The sequence below is a fragment of the Oncorhynchus nerka genome, linkage group LG18 (assembly GCF_034236695.1).
Source record: "Oncorhynchus nerka isolate Pitt River linkage group LG18, Oner_Uvic_2.0, whole genome shotgun sequence".
Lineage (NCBI taxonomy): Eukaryota > Metazoa > Chordata > Actinopteri > Salmoniformes > Salmonidae > Oncorhynchus > Oncorhynchus nerka.
Window position 1 is genome coordinate 63811005 of NC_088413.1, and position 22245 is coordinate 63833249.

At 42.8% G+C, this 22245-nt stretch overlaps 2 protein-coding genes and 1 pseudogene across 4 annotated transcripts in view; 1 reads left to right on the forward strand and 2 right to left on the reverse strand.

Moving 5' to 3' along the window:
- Positions 1-4194, reverse strand: part of LOC115146324 (serine/threonine-protein kinase D3-like) — a 70565-nt gene extending 66371 nt beyond the window's left edge. The window contains exons 1-2 of one of the 2 annotated variants that reach the window (XM_029688338.2): positions 3764-4194; positions 2431-3194 (exon numbers count right to left, since the gene is read on the reverse strand). In XM_029688338.2, the coding sequence (XP_029544198.1) occupies positions 2431-2739 (309 nt within the window). In that variant the 5' untranslated portion in view covers positions 2740-3194; positions 3764-4194. Of the gene's footprint in view, positions 1-2430; positions 3195-3754 lie in introns of both variants that reach the window. The other variant, XM_029688337.2, reaches the window with a different exon arrangement.
- Positions 4195-4289: 95 nt separating this feature from the next.
- mocs3 (molybdenum cofactor synthesis 3) lies at positions 4290-10169 on the reverse strand. 2 transcript variants are annotated; one of them, XM_065004262.1, is made up of 13 exons: positions 9967-10169; positions 9504-9636; positions 9326-9418; positions 8949-9069; positions 8194-8271; positions 7900-8014; positions 7640-7748; positions 7495-7557; positions 7025-7188; positions 6601-6648; positions 5924-6020; positions 5606-5713; positions 4290-4961 (listed from the first exon to the last, which is right to left on the reverse strand). In XM_065004262.1, the coding sequence occupies exons 1-13, from the start codon at positions 10054-10056 to the stop codon at positions 4804-4806; spliced, it is 1377 nt and encodes a 458-aa protein (XP_064860334.1). In that variant the 5' UTR covers positions 10057-10169; the 3' UTR covers positions 4290-4803. The 2 variants fall into 2 exon arrangements, with proteins under 2 accessions (XP_064860334.1, XP_064860335.1); XM_065004263.1 differs by having other exon boundaries at positions 9504-9631; positions 9967-10055.
- Positions 10170-10342: 173 nt separating this feature from the next.
- LOC115146505 (glutaminyl-peptide cyclotransferase-like) lies at positions 10343-21986 on the forward strand (annotated as a pseudogene).
- Positions 21987-22245: the final 259 nt, after the last annotated feature.

A 22245-nucleotide genomic window follows, 5' to 3' on the forward strand; every position in this document is an offset into this window, starting at 1 on the left:
AAGTCAATCACACTTCTGTGAAATCAAACTGTCCACTTAGGAAGCAACACTGATTGACAATAAATTTCACATGCTGTTGTGCAAATGGAATAGACAACAGGTGGAAATTATAGGCAATTAGCAAGACACCCCCAATAAAGGAGTGGTTCTGCAGGTGGTGACCACAGACCACTTCTCAGTTCCTATGCTTCCTGGCTGATGTTTTGGTCACTTTTGAATGCTGGTGGTGCTTTCACTCTAGTGGTAGCATGAGACGGAGTCTACAACCCACACAAGTGGTTCAGGTAGTGCAGCTCATCCAGGATGGTACATCAATGCGAGCTGTGGCAAGAAGGTTTGCTGTGTCTGTCAGCGTAGTGTCCAGAGCATGGAGGCGCTACCAGGAGACAGGCCAGTACATCAGGAGACGTGGAGGAGGCCGTAGGAGGGCAACAACCCAGCAGCAGGACCGCTACCTCCGCCTTTGTGCAAGGAGGAGCAGGAGGAGCACTGCCAGAGCCCTGCAAAATGACCTCCAGCAGGCCACAAATGTGCATGTGTCTGCTCAAACGGTCAGAAACAGACTCCATGAGGGTGGTATGAGGGCCCAACGTCCACAGGTGGGGGTTGTGCTTACAGCCCAACACTGTGCAGGACGTTTGGCATTTGCCAGAGAACACAAAGATTGGCAAATTCGCCACTGGTGCCCTGTGCTCTTCACAGATGAAAGCAGGTTCACACTGAGCACATGTGACAGACGTGACAGAGTCTGGAGACGCCGGAGAACGTTCTGCTGCCTGCAACATCCTCCAGCATGACCGGTTTGGCAGTCATGGTGTGGGGTGGCATTTCTTTGGGGGGCCACACAGCCCTCCATGTGCTCGCCAGAGGTAGCCTGACTGCCATTAGGTACCGAGATGAGATCCTCAGACCCCTTGTGAGACCATATGCTGGTGCGGTTGACCTCATGTGGCTGGAGTGTGTCAGCAGTTCTTGCAAGAGGAAGGCATTGATGCTATGGACTGGCCCGCCCGTTCCCCAGACCTGAATCCAATTGAGCACATCATGTCTCGCTCCATCCACCAACGCCACGTTGCACCACAGACTGTCCAGGAGTTGGCAGATGCTTTAGTCCAGGTCTGGGAGGATATCCCTCAGGAGACCATCCGCCACCTCATCAGGAGCATGCCCAGGCGTTGTAGGGAGGTCATACAGGCACGTGGAGGCCACACACACTACTGAGCCTCCTTTTGACTTGTTTTAAGGACATTACATCAAAGTTGGATCAGCCTGTAGTGTGGTTTTCCACTTTAATTTTGAGTGTGACTCCAAATCCAGACCTCCATGGGTTGATAAATTTGATTTCCATTGATAATTGTTGTGTGAATTTGTTATCAGCACATTCAACTATGTAAAGAAAAAAGTATTTAATAAGAATATTTCATTCATTCAGATCTAGGATGTGTTATTTTAGTGTTCCCTTTATTTTTTTGAGCAGTGTATATACATACATATATAAACGTTCATGATCTAATAAGCAGTCTAATGTATGGTATCAGTTGGATAGGAACATCTGAATGTGAATCTGAAATCTGTATTCTGAGCCAAGGCAACTCCAAACAAATGGAATCAGCAAACTACCTTTGGTTCCATTGGTTTACTCTTCATTTCCCAAATTTGCTTCTGCCTCTTTCTAGTCAGTGGTACATGGGCAACCACTGTTTGTTGATACAGCCTATATGTTCAAAGACTCGTCTTATGCAGGGGCCATAACCCAAAGTCATTACTAAGAGCCACCATTGTCATGGAAAATAACCTGGCTTGAACATTACATCATGGATGACTTTGAGAGGAATAAACCACTGAGTGGTTCAGTGTTTGTGTCTCCAGTGAGAGTACACCACAATGTAAATAGCTGATGCTACTAGATCGTGCGCGGCAACCGGAGAGGCTTCACTGCTGCCGAGCGTGCTGCTGTGGTGCATAAAACTCACTCTGTGCACGAGACACAGATGTCTGCTTTACAAAAACAAAGCCTAAACAGAGGAGTATGGCACAGAAATGGCAAACCACAGATGCTATGCATTTCAGGGTAACACTGTCTGCAATATAACTGTCTCCCTGTTCATTTAAACTGTGTTCTTTCAACTTGCAACCACAGCAAAGAATACAGAACAACATTCCAAAGAGCAGTGTTAAGGAAATATGCCCCTGATTTACTTAGCAGTATGCTTGATGGAAGACTTTCCAAACTTTCTTGAAACTTGAATTTGACACACAAAAAGACAACTAAGCTTTTAGGATTTACCGTGAATTTGCTTTCTCTTGCTCAGGCCTATCGATTGCATTTCATTCTATAAATATCCGTAAAAGTCAACCATTTTTCACTCTGTCATTATGCATTAGCTGCAGTAGGTCAAGTGTTAAAACAAGGAAGAGTTGTGTAATTACCTTTTGGTCAACAATAGAGCAGACCAGGTCTTTGACAGCAGACAGCGACAGGTCATGGTTCTCCAGGTTCACCATCTCTCTGGTCAGGCCAATCTGGAGGAGGAAGGACACTCCATGGAAAGAGCTGCGGGAGTTGGTGGGGCTGGGAGCGCTGTGAGTGTGACTTCTGTGACTCCCGTTGGACAGGCGGCTGTAGAGGGGTGCTGGGGGGCTTGGCGATGGTGAGGGGGTCGGAGGCAGGACTGGGAGTTGTGAGTGGAGGTAGGCTTTAGGAAAGGACGGAGGAGTTGAGCTGCTGCAGGCAGACATTGGGTTTCTTCCAATGGCAGAGATGATGATGCAAAATGTAAAGTAATGGAACTGTCAGTGATGCCTTGTTAAATGAGGCACCCCTGAAACACTAAGCACAGACACTAGGTTGAAGAAACACTCAATACTCATTCTAGGAGACATGAAATGCAAGGTCTTCAAAGTATCATGAGCAGTGTTAGTCAACAGCAATAGTCAAACTTTCCTCCCCATTGACTTCTCAGACAGATACCTGGCAGTCAATTCATGGACAAAGCCTATTGATTGCACTTAATGGCCTCCACTCACTCTTCAAGGCAAGAGATGTGTGCAGTATGCATTGTGGATGCTCTGGACGTGGTAGATCGATTCCCCAACGCTCACTGCAAGAGGCAGTCACCATTCCAAACGTCATGTTCTTGAATGGTGTCCCCTCACAGTACTGAAGTCAGAAATCCGCCCTGACCACAGAAAACCTGTCACAAAACAGATGCAGTAAATGTAATGATGGTAGAATATAATATGTTTGGGTTTGTGGAAATGGAAGGAGGCCATAAAAGTCGTCATTTTACATTATTCAACCTAACTGAACAAATTCAGCAAAACAAATCATGACGTCAAAGCTGAGAAGGCTATGCAATAACAATAAGAGCTGCAATTTACGGGAAATAAACATGGTAGGGCTAAGGTTTGCATACAATAAACAAATTAAATAATTGTAGACCTAATTTTAAACTTCGATTATATTGTTAACACTTACAATGTAGGTGTGCAAGTATAAACAATGCATCACGTTTTAGAACCATACATTAGGGCATGTTATCTGTTTATCTATTCTCATGCAGAACCAACATCTGGAATCAAGGCTTCTCAACATTCTCCCGCTTTCGATTGAACTGCTGGCAGAAAACTACATGTCCACGAATACCAACCAAACAAGTTATACAACACCTGGTTTTGCAGTGAGAGCTTCTTCAAATATTATTCACTATGAATGAACTATTCCAATCGTATATACAAGTCTAAAACAACATACCTACATTACCTTCACCTTCTGAAAAAGGCAACATTGGATCCGTGGACAGCAAAAACTTCTCCAAAAACTCCAACAATCGAAGAAAACGAAGATTCAAGTTGCCTTATCGATAAAAAACGATGTAACCACATGCATTTGTACAAATGTTTAAACGCTCGCTAAGACTCACATTACCGAGTTCTCCGCTTTTTGAAACTTCCTCTTGTAGTCTATTCGTTGTTGCTAGATAGTAAATTCATGTGCATTTTATTATCGTCCCAGCTGTGACTTCTCCCCCTATTCTGACAGAAAAAAACAGGAGAAAAGTTCCTGGGGCTTGGAGTTCGATCACCTATTTGCTTTATTGGGTTTCCATCGGTGAAGAGAAATATTCAAACTACAATCTCACAAACGCAATGGCGTCTCTAAAAGGTTCACTTTACATTGCGCATGCCTCTTTCATCTACATCCTTTCCGTTATTCGGGCTGATGCAGGGGAAAAAAACTAGTTACCTCGAATGGTTCAGTTCTGAAAATAAGTTGCCGACAAGGGAGAAACATGTCATCATTCTTTATTCTTTACACTGTCGCAGTGTTGCTTCTAATATTGTTTTGGAGAGGATGGTGACATGCATCAGCTACTCATTGTGTCATATCAAAACTGGCAACACATTATGAATGTATAGATGTGTAATAACTCAAAAATAACACATTCGTTAACTTTTATCTATGTTCCCGAATAGCTAAACATTCATAATGAATTAACACACACACACATATTACCCTGCTTCCCCTTCACGATGAATTGGGGTTATAAAAATTCTACAATCTGGAACAAGGTTATATATATATAAATACAGCCCAGAAAACATGAACAGCAGATATGTGACTATTTCTTTCACTTTTCACCTTTAAGATGTAACTGCAATTTAATCTGTCAGTCATATTTGCCATGTCCAATGCAACCAGCATACATAAAACAAGGTAGAAAAATGGTCGCTATGATGACATTTATGAACATGTTTATTAACAAAGTCATGAATCCACAGTGCAGAACCTGTGACGTTGAGTCAATACTGTGGGAAAGAGGGGTCTATCTTCTGTGCCCAGGCCATCAGCCCTCCACAGATGTCTTTAACAGTGACAAAGTCCACTTCAGAGCCTGACATCTTCTCCAAGACCTGAACTGCCTTCTGGGAGTCATTACCCAGCTTACAGATCACATATACTGCAGTATGGAAACACAAACAGATCAAACTGATGAGTAGCTTCAATTTCCTGGCATTTCCTGACTAGGTGAGTTGAATATATAAAATGGGCAAGAAAAATTCCTTGTTTAATGCTCAGCTAGAAGCAGAGTTCTGGGATGATATTCTAATTCACTATTGGATGTATTATGGACATGATATGACTTGTAAACTCAGGTCCCTTCTTTCACTCTTGAAACCTGAATCGATTTGAAACTTTCAAGGGTGTCAGGTGTTCAACTAAAGGTCTGCGTTTACTGTTTACACTGTCGTTCCCAGAATTACCAATTAAAATAGCTCATTAATAACAAAATATACACAGGCTTGCTGGAAATACACTGCAGAAAAAAAGACCATGATGACTATTCAATAAAAAGAGGCCAGCTGTTCACGATGACGGTATATTTTTGTGTTAGAAAAATAATTACCTAGCAACTCCACCTCCCATCATTGGCTGTCCAAAATACTCTCACAGGACAAGGCTACACAGACTTAATTAGCACTCAAATTACCCCTCTTTTGTTCAGTGAATATGGGCTGCTCCATACACCTAGCTAGCTACTGAACCGCCACTGTGTGTTGTGACCTGTGTAGCTAGATGAAGACCTATTGTCAGTCATATTACCTGGGACCTGGGATTCATTCAACATCTCCTCTTTCACTCTGCCAATTCTCTCCTTCAGCACGCGGATATGTTCACTTTTTCTGTTCTCTAAACTGGATAGAGGAATGTCTAGCAATGATTTAAGGAAATTAAACATTGTACCATTGAATTGAGTACAATTACTTAACGCAGCTCAGAACACTTATGAAAGCACAGGGATGACTGATGTCATTAATAGCAGTATTTATATCCTCCTCACTAACTCCATATCTTGCAAATGGTAACTATATAGCTAGTGGAGTACAATGACAGGAGGGCATTCAGCCAGCAAAAGGATACTGAGGGAGGTGGGTAGGTGACATATATCTACCTCCACTAGAGGGCGAACATCCAGCAGGAGATGAGCAGCTGTGTTGTCCACTATAGATTTATACTCCTGGCAATAGAAAGGAGAATTTACAATGGTTGTCAGTGGTCACCTACAACACTCACTTTGTTAGACAGTGTAGTGTTTAAAAGGTCTGTCACATCTGAATTAAAGTTGCTGTTATTTTGTGAGATGACACAAAGATGGCACAAAGACTGGTTGAGTTGCTTTGGCCTATCACCATATGCATGGCACAACTGGCTGCCTTCTTTGAGTGGAGTAGGGTGGAGTAAGTTTAACTTTGTCACATTATTTCAATTATAGGAAATAAAACTGTTTCTGACTCCATGCATTAAATCATCTATTTTAGGCCTAATCAATCATGATCTTCATCTTAATGGCTCAATTCTTTTGAAAACTGTAATTTAGCAGAAACACAAACAACTCCTAAACCACCACCATTTCTGTCAGTGCCAACAAACAAATACATGATTATTTTCCGTAGAAAACGTACATTTGAGTTTTAGTCATTTCCCATTTAGGGTTGGGTCAGCTTTTAGATTTAATCTGGGTTTATGAATGCACACGAATCACAGACAATCAAGTGTAATCATAATTATAAAACAGAAAGTAATCAACTATACTCTACCTGCACTGTTACCCTCTGGTCTTTGGAGAGAAGGTTTAGTCTTCGACACTGAAAGAAAACCCAGAAAATATTAGGTAAATATTCAAAGCAAACATTGAAACTAAAATTGTCCTATAATTGATGGAAAACATTTTTTTTTAGTTGAGCTAAGTACAGAAAACTCCTTTTGACATACAGTGCATATCTCTGCTATTTATCTAAATGATGGATAATTAACACATTTTCCTGACACAACATTCCATGTGCTACGTGTAGTTCTAAGCCATCAAAGGTGTAGTGATGACACTCACTCTGGTCATTTTAGATTGGGACATACCACCTCCTCTTACTTTAAAATGGTAACTTAACCCTTTGAACTGTATTAAATTGCAACTCAATATGCAAGATGTTTGCCCACTTGGCCCTCTTCTCAGTGACCCCTGACCTTATCTGTGGCAGCAGACCCACAGAACTTCTCATAATCTACAAGGTGTGTGACAGTGGGGTTCTCTCCACACACAGCACAGCTGGCCTGCTTGGACCGCAGCCTGATGGACCGGAACTTGGCATCTTGGGCGTCAAACATCAACAGCTGTTGGCCACAGGAAGCTGTCACACTCGGTCAAGGAAAAGGCTCCTGTCTGGCTTGACAAACACCACAATGTTCTTTGTATATTCAGAAACAGACCTCAAAGGTCCTGAAATTTCACAGACTTTCCTCTCTTTTAGTCAAGTGTTGTCAGATGGGCATGGTCATGAAGAAAAACACCCCTTCCTTCCCGTGCTACACTGACTCATTCAGACCTTCATTCATCTAGTCAGCACCATGACTAAGCAGAAAGTGTTGTTTCATTGTGCAGTAGCTAAGCAGTGGGGCAGTGGAGTGACTCAGGGAGCTTTCACTGGGAAGGATACAGCCCTGTCCTGAGGCTATCTTCAGGACCTCCAATGCTTGGAAGCATCCCATGATCCCTGGCACTGAGAAAAAAAAGAGTGAAACATCAACAATCAATTCCTCTCTCTACCTAACAGTGAAGACACAAATTAGAAGAGGACTCACCTACTCCTAAGATCCCTCCGTCAGAGCAGTTGGTCACCATCTCTGGGGGTGGAGGCTTTGGGTACAGGCACCTGTAGCAGGGGCCTCCACGGTAGTTATACACTGTCAACTATAGACACAGACAAGAGGGGTTACTATGCACAAAGGAAAACCAATAAACATATTCCATTTACTAGTCAGTCATTTGTCAGACATTGATGTAAATCCAGTTAGCATGTGGGGACTTAATTATAGAGACTAAAATGTAACTAGATCCTTACCTGGCCCTCCATTCTCAGGGCACTGGCAGATACTAGGGGCTTGCCACTGAGGACACAGGCATCATTCACCAGATACCGGGTGGGAACGTTGTCCGAACAGTCAGCCACAATGTCGTACATGAGGTGGATAATGTCAAGGAGTAAAAATTCAGTGATTTTCTTCCCTCAAAAAGTCAGTGTTATGGTAAATGTTTGACTCTGGATTTGATGACATGGAAATCCTGTATGACAAACAGTAAAACCTCTTCTTTACCCCCTGGAAGATAATAGAAGGCACAAGGCTGAGAGGGAGGATACTGTTGGATGAGCTGTAAAGCATTTTCTGGAGACAGCTGGAGGTGGTAGGGAATGCATTCTACTGTGGAGTTCAACCTGTACACACATAAAAAGGACAGACAAGGCCATTCACATTCAACCCCTCATACTCATTTTGGAGAGCAACTACTCCACAAAATATAGGCTCGCTAATTCTCTTTTCCTCTGAATGCCAAAACCTTAAAAACACCCTCCAGTGATTTGTTTTGCTTTTCCTGTTGAAAAAAAGATTTCCCACGTATGAATACCCCCACTTCTGCCATGTCATGAGACATCTGGATTACCTATTGAGATGTGCCTTTTAAGTAGATCAGGTGTTAAATGAAGTGAAAAGGAGACGGGAGTAGGACTTCAACATTCAATTGCAATGCCATTAATGTACTGTATGTACACTAACAAATAAGAGTGGTGACTATACCTATACAGTTATCTGAAAGCAAGCTATTGCTGTTTGAGTAAATGGCACCACCAAGTGGCTATAGCTATGCTGTGGAAGTTCATCACAGTACTGCAGCATCAATGAGTGAAAGACCACAATAAGTGCTTTTGAAAATAAATCGACAGAGAAAGATAGTTGAGTATTCGTGGACAGTCAAAACAACAGTGTAATACAACCTGTGACAATGCAGTGAGATGGCAGTGAATGCACCAACTTATGGTAGGCCTACATGCTAGTGACCCCCATGATTACAGTCCATGTATCAGCCTGTGCAGGCCCCAGTAGCCTCCTGTACCTTCTGACAGCATGGGCAGCAGACTGGGCCTTGGCCTGTCCCTGGCTGTCTTCTCCATGGAGCACCTGTCTGTGCAGGTTACTCAGTTCCACCTCGTCATAGTCCAGAAAACCCACACGCCCTGGGGTTATAGAGGGATGGACACGTTATAACAGTGTACACACACATAAGTATTGCATATCCCTAAAGGTTCACAGGTATATTACATGTAGTAGGCCTACCTAATACTTTGTGAAGTTATGCCATCCTCAAATGCTTTATTGATGTGTACAGATTCAAGGGACTTGTTCATCTATTTTGATGTACAGCATATGAATCATTGACCGTTACTGAGGGTAGAACTTACTGAAATTCTCTTTCCCCACATTTTTACCTACCGATTCCTGCTGCAGCTAGATACTGTGCCAGGGGACAGCCTAGTCCTCCACACCCCACAACCAGCACTGATGTCTGGGAGAGGTTTAGCTGACCTGCAGAGATCAAATGATGGTTTCAATAGTGTTTTTCAAGTGTGTTTACGTCAATCAGAGATTGGGTGAAAGCTGCCATTATTACCTTGTACACCAAACTCTGGCAGTATAAGCTGTCTGCTGTAGCGCATGATGTCTTCATTGGACAGGGCTGCCTTGAGTTTCAGAGGTGGAAGTGTTGTCACTTTCTCCTGCAGCTGTAGATCTATCAAACTGTTCTGATTTCAGTGGAGAAAGGGTGGTGGTTCAGAATACGTTAAAGTTGTTGTTATTATTTTAGACAATAACCAAATATAACACGTCAAGGGACATAAAGTCAATTGGTTTGTAGGCTAGTTAGCCTCACGAATCTATCCATCCAAATGTCCTCTTGTTGACTCAAATTAAGGAGGTCTTCCTCACTGCTCAAACCAAAGCATCGTTGCTCAAACTCTGAATGATATAGCATACATTATAACGTGCGCTGCTGCTAAACAGCCACTGCAAGCACGAGGCTACAGCTACTTCCTGATATTCAATGTAAAAGCTAAAGAGTGTCATAGGCCTACCTTTTCTAATGCCAGTTTATTCTTCAATGCAACTATCTCTTTTTCTTTCTCCATAAGCCGTGCCTTCAAGCAAGAAACCTCTTCCGCCATTGTTACAATACGATAGAAAACACGTGCGACAGGAAACTGCCACAACGTTGCTGGCTGTTACAGTTTCAGTGATGTTTGTGGTGATTTGTAGCACTCGGTACTTCCTGGTCTACAGAAGAGGCTCACGTGTAATGAGACCACGTGCCAGTTGGAGGTGCGTTCCAGCGCCAGGTTGAATCTAGCGGGTTGATCGAGGCACTACACGCGCTGCTGTCACTGCGCAGTTTCGTTCCCACAGTTTGATTACTTTACTAGTATATCTATAAGCCGCTCAAGTCATTTAAAAATGGGAAATGTAAGTTTTGAAATCACTTTGAAAGGCTATACTTACATTTGTACTGACATTAGTTGACCTAAAATGCAGACAGATTTAGAGATGCAAGCTTTGTTCAAATTTTATAATCAGTAAAATCATAAATTGAATTGAAGCCTTCATAAAAAAATCTAACATTAAACCAAAGGGAAAATTTTACAAACCAATAATTCATAAATAGACAATCTGCTCTCTCTGGCGCCTTGGGATAAATAAATAAAAAATAGTGACGCACTGTAGATTACACAGCGGAGAACCTCGGAATGTTCAGTGAGAGAAACCGCGGCGTTTATGTATTTGTTTTATGTAGTAGGAATTTGTGCAACATTTGTCGATAATATCAATGGAGAGAAGGCACACATCCCATGTACACAAGAGAAGGTAGGCTATAAAAACACGACATTATATTGTTCAATGATTATGTGAGCATGTTCTTGTTGCTTTTATTTTTTTAAAGTTACCTGATTTCATTTTCTAGATTACCGTTTTCTATTGCATGTGTGATTGTTATAGCCTAAATGAATACAAAATGTTATTTTTCTATTGTAACAAGATAGCCTGGGCAAAATTCGCAAGGGGAAAAATGCAATGAATAGATGGGCAATGAGATAAACACACAGGCAGTATCTAGAATATTTTCCACATATTGACATTTCATATTTATAATTAATAATATTGCAAACCATTTATTTCAAAGTGGGTTTGTAGCATAGCTACCTAAAATAGTATAATCCATGCAAAGTAACAATAAAGCCAGTCTGTTTTTACAACTCTGATCTCAAATTGTATTTTATTAGCTGTTCACTTGCAACACACTCTTAGAAAAAAGGGTTCCTAAAGGGTTTTTCGGCTGTCCCCATAGGATAACCCTTTTGGGTTCCATGTAGAACCCTCTGTGGCAGGTTTCGTCATGGAACCCAAAAGGGTTCTACCTGGAACCAAAAAGTTCATTCAAAGGGTTCTCCTATGGAGACAGCCGAATAACCATTTTTAAAATTTTATTTCACCTTTATTTAACCAGGTAGGCAAGTTGAGAACAAGTTCTCATTTACAATTGCGACCTGGCCAAGATAAAGCAAAGCAGTTCGACAGATACAACGACACAGAGTTACACATGGAGTAAAACAAACATACAGTCAATAATACAGTATAAACAAGTCTATATACAATGTGAGCAAATGAGGTGAGAAGGGAGGTAAAGGCAAAAAAAAGGCCATGGTGGCAAAGTAAATACAATATAGCAAGTAAAACACTGAAATGGTAGTTTTGCAATGGAAGAATGTGCAAAGTAGAAATAAAAATAATGGGGTGCAAAGGAGCAAAATAAATGAATAAATTAAATACAGTTGGGAAAGAGGTAGTTGTTTGGGCTAAATTATAGGTGGGCTATGTACAGGTGCAGTAATCTGTGAGCTGCTCTGACAGTTGGTGCTTAAAGCTAGTGAGGGAGATAAGTGTTTCCAGTTTCAGAGATTTTTGTAGTTCGTTCCAGTCATTGGCAGCAGAGAACTGGAAGGAGAGGCGGCCAAAGAAAGAATTGGTTTTGGGGGTGACTAGAGAGATATACCTGTGTGCTACAGGTGGGAGATGCTATGGTGACCAGCGAGCTGAGATAAGGGGGGACTTTACCTAGCAGGGTCTTGTAGATGACATGGAGCCAGTGGGTTTGGCGACGAGTATGAAGCGAGGGCCAGCCAACGAGAGCGTACAGATCGCAATGGTGGGTAGTATATGGGGCTTTGGTGACAAAACGGATTGCACTGTGATAGACTGCATCCAATTTGTTGAGTAGGGTATTGGAGGCTATTTTGTAAATGACATCGCCAAAGTCGAGGATTGGTAGGATGGTCAGTTTTACAAGGGTATGTTTGGCAGCATGAGTGAAGGATGCTTTGTTGCGAAATAGGAAGCCAATTCTAGATTTAACTTTGGATTGGAAATGTTTGATATGGGTCTGGAAGGAGAGTTTACAGTCTAACCAGACACCTAAGTATTTGTAGTTGTCCACGTATTCTAAGTCAGAGCCGTCCAGAGTAGTGATGTTGGACAGGCGGGTAGGTGCAGGTAGCGATCGGTTGAAGAGCATGCATTTAGTTTTACTTGTATTTAAGAGCAATTGGAGGCCACGGAAGGAGAGTTGTATGGCATTGAAGCTTGCCTGGAGGGTTGTTAACACAGTGTCCAAAGAAGGGCCAGAAGTATACAAAATGGTGTCGTCTGCATAGAGGCGGATCAGAGACTCACCAGCAGCAAGAGCGACCTCATTGATGTATACAGAGAAGAGAGTCGGTCCAAGAATTGAACCCTGTGGCACCCCCATAGAGACTGCCAGAGGTCCGGACAGCAGACCCTCCGATTTGACACACTGAACTCTATCAGAGAAGTAGTTGGTGAACCAGGCGAGGCAATCATTTGAGAAACCAAGGCTTTCGAGTCTGCCGATGAGGATGTGGTGATTGACAGAGTCGAAAGCCTTGGCCAGATCAATGAATACGGCTGCACAGTAATGTTTCTTATCGATGGCGGTTAAGATATCGTTTAGGACCTTGAGCGTGGCTGAGGTGCACCCATGACCAGCTCTGAAACCAGATTGCATAGTAGAGAAGGTGTGGTGAGATTCGAAATGGTCGGTAATCTGTTTGTTGACTTGGCTTTCGAAGACCTTAGAAAGGCATGGTAGGATAGATATAGGTCTGTAGCAGTTTGGGTCAAGAGTGTCCCCCCTTTGAAGAGGGGATGACCGCAGCTGCTTTCAATCTTTGGGAATCTCAGACGACACGAAAGAGAGGTTGAACAGGCTAGTAATAGGGGTGGCAACAATTTCAGCAGATAATTTTAGAAAGAAAGGGTCCAGATTGTCTAGCCCGGCTGATTTGTAGGGGTCCAGATTTTGCAGCTCTTTCAGAACATCAGCTGAACGGATTTGGGAGAAGGAGAAATGGGGAAGGCTTGGGCGAGTTGCTGTTGGGGGTGCAGTGCTGTTGACCGGGGTAGGAGTAGCCAGGTGGAAAGCATGGCCAGCCGTAGAAAAATGCTTATTGAAATTCTCAATTATGGTGGATTTATCAGTGGTGACAGTGTTTCCTATCTTCAGTGCAGTGGGCAGCTGGGAGGAGGTGTTCTTATTCTCCATGGATTTTACAGTGTCCCAGAACTTTTTTGAGTTAGTGTTGCAGGAAGCAAATTTCTGCTTGAAAAAGCTAGCCTTGGCTTTTCTAACTGCCTGTGTATAGGATGGATGGCTCATAATAATGTTTGGAACGGAGCGAATGGAATAGCATCGGATACATAGAATCCATTCCCCTGCAGCCATTACCATGAGCCCGTCTTCCCCAATTAAGGTGTCACCAACCTCATGTGTGACCCATGGTGTGAGCCCATTCACTGCAGCATACATCTAGGAAAGAGATATTCTAATACAAGATCCCCACAGTATTGGTTTTAAGTCTCTGTGATCATAACCAGTTTACTACTCTATTGCATTGGTTAATAGCCCATGTGTTACTATGTTATTAGCCCACTGTGTTATTACCTTCTGTAAAGGGCAGCAGGTAGCCTAGCGGTTAAGAGGTTGGGACAGTAACCGAAAAGTTGCTTGTTCGAATCCCTGAGCTGACTTGGTGAAAAATATGTCGATGTGCCCTTGAGCAAGGCACTTAACCCTAATTGCTCCTGTAAGTTGTTCTGGATAATAGTGTCTGCTAAATGTAAATGTAAATGTAATGGAGGCTGCTGAATGGAGAGAGAAGAAAGACCATGCTCTGCTCATATTGATGTTGACCTTTCAGGTCAAGTCCCAGAGAATACACACGAGAATCCTAGTCATCTCCTCAGCCAGATCACCACATGCCAACTATACCCTGAAACAATAGAGAGCTGCTGATCTTCAGAGCACAGTGTAAGCTACAGGGGAAGGGTGCTGTTATTCTCTCATAAAACATCTTTTTTATCACTGTGCTGGCACTCACTCCCGGTTACCAGGACAACAGATGATCACTGCACAAGAGGCAAGTGAACTTTGAGACCAAACGAAAACGACCTGGGTCAGTGGAATACGATCAATACCCTATTTAATGTCCATGTGTGTCTTTCCAAAATGATATTATAGCTGAGTTTGTTATAGACAGATTCAGGACTGGTTTGTTTTCTCCCTTATTATCTCCTATATTTACATTGAAGTCATTTACAGTAGTGAGTGTAAACCTTCTCTTTCATACTGGTCCCCCGTGGGAATCACACTCATAACCCTGGCTTTGCAAGCGCCATGCTCTATCAACTGAGCCATACAGGACCAACTGTAGTCTTTGATTTGATGATGGGGTAACCCTGTGGGATGATGTGTAGCTTGTCTTGATGATGCACATCAGCCAGACAGAATATACAGATGATCACATAGCAAGGTGTTGTAAACAACAGACACCAAAGTAACACAATGTAGCAATTCATAATGGCCAATTAACTGACAGTTTGACATTCTACAGTACATCATGTACTGATAGATATCCCACACAGCTACAGTATTTAGAGACAGTGATGATCTATGCATCATGTGTATTTCCTGTCTGTTCCTCAATTTTGAATGTATCACTAGAGGAGATTTCCCTTTTTCTACTTTGAAGGTCTGCACGTTGCAACTGTATCACAATGTTCTTTCACAGTTTCTAAACTGTATATTTCCTTCTACACACTGTAGATATTGGAACAAGATGGTAGTGATTAGCAATGATATTAGTTTCCCTGCATGGATGTCTTTATTGATAGCTTTGTGAAAGGTTGAAGCCTAGCGGTTAAGAGCGTTGGGCCAGTAACCGAAAGGTTGCTGGTTTAATTGCTCCTGTAAGTCGCTCTGGATAAGAGCGTCTACTAAAACGTCAAATGTTTCAACTAATCTAATCTACCTCCTTGGTTGAATTAACTGCGATTAATGAGGAGATTTATTGCATTTGTGATGCCTTTTTTCAATGACAGAGTCTCTGCCAGGGCTTCTCTCAACTATAACAGCTGGTAAGGAAACCCACAGGCTGATCCTCATTGATATCAGAGAAGCAGCCATAATTCTGATTCTCTTGTCTTATCTTGTCCCTCTCGTCTCTTCTGCCTAGATTGGCCACAATCCCAGCTCCCTCAGCTCCAGTGACATCACCAGAGTCTTTTCACACACAGACTTGAACCAGATGTGGCAGAGGGACCTCAGGCCTCTGCTAGTGTCATGGTACCCCAACTCTGCAGGTAGCCTGGCAGTGCATCAGGTCGGTATCCCGATGGCATGAACAATCGGCTGTGTGTGGTCTACTTATAACATCATAGAGATGATTAGACTAGTCAATCAATGTAGGAGAGGGGTTTTAGTCAGTTCTTCTCAGTCAGTTACCAGGATGACGTCTGATAAGTGTTTCCCAATGTTTTGTCTATTTAACTGTGCAATGTTTGTCTCCCAATAGCACATCAAGAGCACTCTGGGTTCTCTGAGGGCAGGCTGGGATGTTAAGGAGGACACGTTTGAGTCACACACCCCTTACGGTCCCATGACCTTCAACAACATCATCGCTACCCTCAACCCCTCCGCCAAGCGTCGTCTGGTGCTGGCGTGCCACTATGACTCCAAGTACTACCCTCTCCAGTGGCATGGGTGTGAGTTCCTGGGTGCCACGGACTCATCTGTGCCCTGTGCCATGATGCTGGAGCTTGTACAGGCTCTGGACCGCGAGCCAAAGATTCTAAAGGTGGGCAAAGGATGAGAATGTTCTCATATGTCCACTTTAGTCTGTAGAATAATTTATATAATGTAGAATAGTTTTCTGAGCAATATTAAATCAGAAAAGTTTGTAAAACCCACTCAAAGTTTTTACACAGCTGTAGCCAAGATCAACAAATAATTGCAGGATGTTGAGAAAAGGAAAAGAGATGGAATTCACTTGGCAGTCACAGTCACAGAGACCCCTCACATTGCTGTCTCTGCTGCCCTTCTCCATGGGTCAGCTGACCTCAGTCTGAGGGGATGGGTCCTGAGTGACAGAGACTGCCATATGGCCTGGCCAGGGGACATGTTTATCTGACTGTGCAGATAGTGCCAAATGCCACCATGAATACTGATTTCTTCATATAGCAGTGTTTTGTTTAAACCAATAGGTGGCAGCAAAGTTAAAAGTTCACACCAGTAGTTCCCAAAGTAGTGTGTGTAGTACATATTTTTCACTCCCCTTCTTTTGTCTCCGTCTCACTCACTCTCTCTCTCACTCTCTCTCTCTCATTCTCTCTCAGGAATCCAATCCCAACCTGTCTCTCCAGCTATTGTTCTTTGATGGTGAGTAAGCTCTGTTCCAGTGGACCGCTACACACTCCCTGTACTGCTCCAGTCAGCTCAGGAGATGGAGAACACAGCACACCCACCTGGAGCCACAGTCACCAACCAAATGCATTGTATGTCAGGCATTACAGGCACATATTTAAACACCCAAGCACAAATTCAGCCAATTCAGCGCTTATCAGGACCTAAGATTCACCTGGTTGCAGTGCAGAAGGGATGGGCTATCTTAAAATCTTAAGACTCATATATGTTTGATTTATAAACATATCCTACAGCCTTGACAAGCAACCATTAAGGAGGTGTGAGTAGTGGGATATATTTGGACCTTCATCATGTCATCTACAATAACAATTTCTCAAATAAATGTAAGATGTGTTATTCTGTATCCGATCTGTATCCAAGCTATGGAGATATAGTACTACTGTTGTTTAAACAAATAGAGCACCTTTCCTGTCACCTCCTGTCACCTTTTATGTCAGGGGAAGAGAGATAAAGGAGACTATCTCTGAGAAGCTCATAGTCCTGCAGTGAGGTATGTGTGTGTTTTAGAAAGGAGCCATGCATTGGGCATGGTGCTAATGTAACACACGGAAGAACACATGATGTCATCCTTAACCTCAAAGCTTCCAGGCAGTGGGCTTTTAGGGAATTATCTCCAGGCTGTGGAGAGTTACTTTCCCATGAGACCTGGCTGGTGGACCCTCTCACACACTGACCTAAGGGAATCCTATTTCTTCCTCTCCTCCTCTTCTTCTTCCCTTCTTTCTCCCTCTCCTCCATGACCTGTTTGTGCTCTTAGACCTGATTGGAGACCCTAGCCCTGGCTTTGGCAACCAGTTCCCCAACACTGCCTGGTGGCTCACCAGAATGCAGAACATTGGTGAGAGCTCACAGACTATGATCTCTGTCATTCTATCAGCCTCTGTCTGTCTGTCTGTCTGTCTGTCTGTCTGTCTGTCTGTCTGTCTGTCTGTCTGTCTGTCTGTCTGTCTGTCTGTCTGTCTGTCTGTCTGTCTGTCTGTCTGTCTGTCTGTCTGTCTGTCTGTCTGTCTGTCTGTCTGTCTGTCTGTCTGTCTGTCTGTCTGTCTGTCTGTCTGTCTGTCTGTCTGTCTGTCTGTCTGTCTGTCTGTCTGTCTGTCTGTCTGTCTGTCTGTCTGTCTGTCTGTCTGTCTGTCTGTCTGTCTGTCTGTCTGTCTGTCTGTCTGTCTGTCTGTCTGTCTGTCTGTCTGTCTGTCTGTCTGTCTGTCTGTCTGTCTGTCTGTCTGTCTGTCTGTCTGTCTGTCTGTCTGTCTGTCTGTCTGTCTGTCTGTCTGTCTGTCTGTCTGTCTGTCTGTCTGTCTGTCTGTCTGTCTGTCTGTCTGTCTGTCTGTCTGTCTGTCTGTCTGTCTGTCTGTCTGTCTGTCTGTCTGTCTGTCTGTCTGTCTGTCTGTCTGTGTTGAATGTTCCCTCTCTTTTCAGAGCATCGTTTGCACCACATTGGCCAGCTGAAGGACCATCCAAATGACTACTGCTGGCCTGGTATGCCTGTGGGTCCGGTGCAGGAAGACCACATGCCATTCCTCCTAAGAACACACTGGGTCTGACACCGACTTGGATGTGTTCTATAGGGTACAAATGAACATTGTATTGTGGTTTCATCTCAGGTGTGCACATCCTTTATCTCATCCCCAACCCCTTCCCCTCTGTGTGAAACACATTTGATGACAACGAGGAGAACCTGGACCGCTCCACCATCGAGAAACTCAACAAGATCCTGCAGGTGTTTGTGCTGGAGTACCTCAATATAAATCCTTAATCCCTGAACCTCCAAAGCGCCCCCTAAATGTTAGGGCTTGTCTGGTTCAAGTGGGACCACAGCTCTCTCTACACACATCACATATGACAGGGTTTAGGATGTCTCTTGTTTTGGAAACATGAAGCTGTGTAAAGGTACACGTTCTTGATGTTGTTTAGTAAAGTCTACATTTGGATAAACACCAAGCCCAGTGAAGTGGTATCCTGTGGAAAGGTACACGTTCTTGATGTTGTTTAGTAAAGTCTACATTTGGATAAACACCAAGCCCAGTGAAGTGGTATCCTGTGTAAAGGTACACGTTCTTGATGTTGTTTAGTAAAGTCTACATTTGGATAAACACCAAGCCCAGTGAAGTGGTATCCTGTGGAAAGGTACACGTTCTTGATGTTGTTTAGTAAAGTCTACATTTGGATAAACACCAAGCCCAGTGAAGTGGTATCCTGTGGAAAGGTACACGTTCTTGATGTTGTTTAGTAAAGTCTACATTTGGATAAACACCAAGCCCAGTGAAGTGGTATCCTGTGGAAAGGTACACGTTCTTGATGTTGTTTAGTAAAGTCTACATTTGGATAAACACCAAGCCCAGTGAAGTGGTATCCTGTGGAAAGGTACACGTTCTTGATGTTGTTTAGTAAAGTCTACATTTGGATAAACACCAAGCCCAGTGAAGTGGTATCCTGTGGAAAGGTACACGTTCTTGATGTTGTTTAGTAAAGTCTACATTTGGATAAACACCAAGCCCAGTGAAGTGGTATCCTGTGGAAAGGTACACGTTCTTGATGTTGTTTAGTAAAGTCTACATTTGGATAAACACCAAGCCCAGTGAAGTGGTATCCTGTGGAAAGGTACACGTTCTTGATGTTGTTTAGTAAAGTCTACATTTGGATAAACACCAAGCCCAGTGAAGTGGTATCCTGTGGAAAGGTACACGTTCTTGATGTTGTTTAGTAAAGTCTACATTTGGATAAACACCAAGCCTAGTGAAGTGGTATCCTGTGTAAAGGTACACGTTCTTGATGTTGTTTAGTAAAGTCTACATTTGGATAAACACCAAGCCCAGTGAAGTGGTATCCTGTGGAAAGGTACACGTTCTTGATGTTGTTTAGTAAAGTCTACATTTGGATAAACACCAAGCCTAGTGAAGTGGTATCCTGTGTAAAGGTACACGTTCTTGATGTTGTTTAGTAAAGTCTACATTTGGTTAAACACCAAGCCCAGTGAAGTGGTATCCTGTGGAAAGGTACACGTTCTTGATGTTGTTTAGTAAAGTCTACATTTGGATAAACACCAAGCCTAGTGAAGTGGTATCCTGTGGAAAGGTACACGTTCTTGATGTTGTTTAGTAAAGTCTACATTTGGATAAACACCAAGCCTAGTGAAGTGGTATCCTGTGGAAAGCAGGACAGCTATCATAAGATCCCTATCCACTGCGCTCTCCTCGCTCTCACACCCTCCTTTCAGCTCCCTGTCTTCACAGCCAGGGCCAACACACACACAAAGCCCTATCGGTGCTCTGTCCCTAGCCTCCAGACTACCACACAGGATATTCTGTGTGTCTGCTTCCACAGTGCCCTCTTTATGTCCCCACATCCCCTTCGCTTTCTGAGGAGCTATGCCTGTGCTCCACTAGCCAAGAGGAAGAATAGACAGACATGCAGATAGACTAACAAGATAAACATTGGGGCTTCCAAGTGGCTCACCGGTCTAAGGCACTACATCTCAGCACTAGATGTGTCACTACAGACCCGGACGACCCCAGCGTCGTCCGGGTTAGGGGAGGGTTTGAATTGGGTAGGCCGTCATTGTAGAATAAGAATGTGTTTTTATCTGATTGCCTGGTTAAATATACAGTTGAAGTCGGAAGTTTACATACACCTTAGCCAACTACATTTAAACTCAGTTTTTCACAATTCCTGACATTTAATCCTAGTAAAAATTCCCTGTTTTAGGTCAGTTAGGTTCACCAATTTATTAAAAAAATGTGAAATGTCAGAATAATAGTTGAGAGAATGATTTATTTAATATTTTATTTCTTTCACCACATTCCCAGTGGGTCAGAAGTTTACTTACACTCAATTAGTATTTGGTAGCATTGCCTTTAAATTGTTTAACTTGGGTAAAATGTTTCGGATTGCCTTCCACGAGCTTCCCACAATAAGTTGGGTGAATTTTTGCCCATTCCTCCTGACAGAGCTGGTGTAACTGAGTCAGGTTTGTAGGCCTCCTGCTCACATGCTTTTTCAGTTCTTCCCACACATTTTCTATAAGATTGAGGTCAGGGCTTTGTGATGGCCACTCCAATACCTTGACTTTGTTGTCAAGCCATTTTGCCACAACTTTGGAAGTATGCTTGGGGTCAATGTCCATTTGGAAGGCCCATTTGCGACCAAGCTTCAACTTCCTGACTGATGTCCTTGAGATGTTGCTTCAATATATCCACATAATTTTCCTTCCTCATGATGTCATCTATTTTGTGAAGCGCACCAGTCCCTCCTGCAGCAAAGCACCCCCACAACATGATTCTGCCACCCCCGTGCTTCACGGTTGGGATGGTGTTCTTTGGCTTGCAAGCCTCCAACTTTTTCCTCCAAACATAACGATGGTCATTATGGCCAAACAGTTCTATTTTTGTTTCACCAGCGCAGAGGACATTTCACAGTCAACTTTGTGTATGTTAACTTCTGACCCACTGGAACTGTGATACAGTGAATTGTAAGTGAAATAATCTGTCTGTAAAAAATTGTTGGGAAAATTACTTGTCATGCAGATGATGCAGATGAAGTAGATGTCCTAACCAACTTGTCAAAACTATAGTTTGTTAACAAGAAATTTGTGGAGTGGTTGAAAACGAGTTTTAATGACTCCAACCTAAGTGTATGTAAACTTCCGACTTCAACTGTATATTTTTAAAGTAGTGGCGTATGACTTGCTATTGTGTTATTTCTGTTGTTTATACTGGTACATTACTGCCTGCCTTCTATCTGATAATACACAGTAACAGAGAGGCCAATTCCCTTGCTTTCCAGAGGGATGGAGATCATTTCAATATTAATTGGAGGAGGGTTTGGAAGAGCTGTGGCAGGAGACAGTGGCTCATGTTGGTGCGTTAACGTACAGAGCCTGATGTCATTCCCAGAAGCTTTGTAATTCTATACGATCACACAAAGATCTGCTGTGGCCTTGCTATTTGTGTCTGAATGTACATGGCCTTACACTGTCCAGTTCATATTAGCATAGAAAAACTTTCAGAGGTCAGGAGATAATATGTATATTTGTATTGTTAATATGTCATCTTTCTGTTTTCCTTATATCCTGCAAGGTCACATAGAAATATAAGGTGAAAAGCCTGCTGTGTTTTTATGACAATGTTAGCTACGTTTTGATGTTCTACATCTGCATTGCTTGCTGTTTGGGATTTCAGGTTAGGTCTCTGTATCTGCTGATGTAAAAAGGGCTTTATAAATATATTTGTTTGAATGATTGATTGATGCTGGTCTTGGAATAATACACACTGCAAAAAATGTACATCCTTTATTTAAGTCTGAAATAAATGTTGATCCAAAAAAAAGAACGCCTCTCCTCACGCACTGTTTACCTTTGAAGATCTTGTTTTTTACTTTGGTAGTTGTTGCCGGTATTTTTTACGTCAAAAGTGAAAGAAAAGCAGTTGACATTATTTGTGTGACAGCAGGTTAGAGCTGTGAACATAGGTGGCCTGTGCTTTGCGGGAATAAGCACAACTTCTTATTGAAATCCTGTTCAAAAAAAGGAAGA

What these genes read in the sequence shown, in the direction of transcription:
- mocs3 (XM_065004262.1), bottom strand. Translation starts at nt 10,056, where the DNA reads ATGGCGGAAGAGGTTTCTTGCTTGAAGGCACGGCTTATGGAGAAAGAA. An exon ending in ATAAACTGGCATTAGAAAAG is followed by an intron (nt 9,637 to 9,966) that starts GTAGGCCTATGA and finishes CACTGAAATCAG; the next exon opens with AACAGTTTGATAGATCTACA. An exon ending in CCCTGAGAATGGAGGGCCAG is followed by an intron (nt 7,749 to 7,899) that starts GTAAGGATCTAG and finishes CTGTGTCTATAG; the next exon opens with TTGACAGTGTATAACTACCG.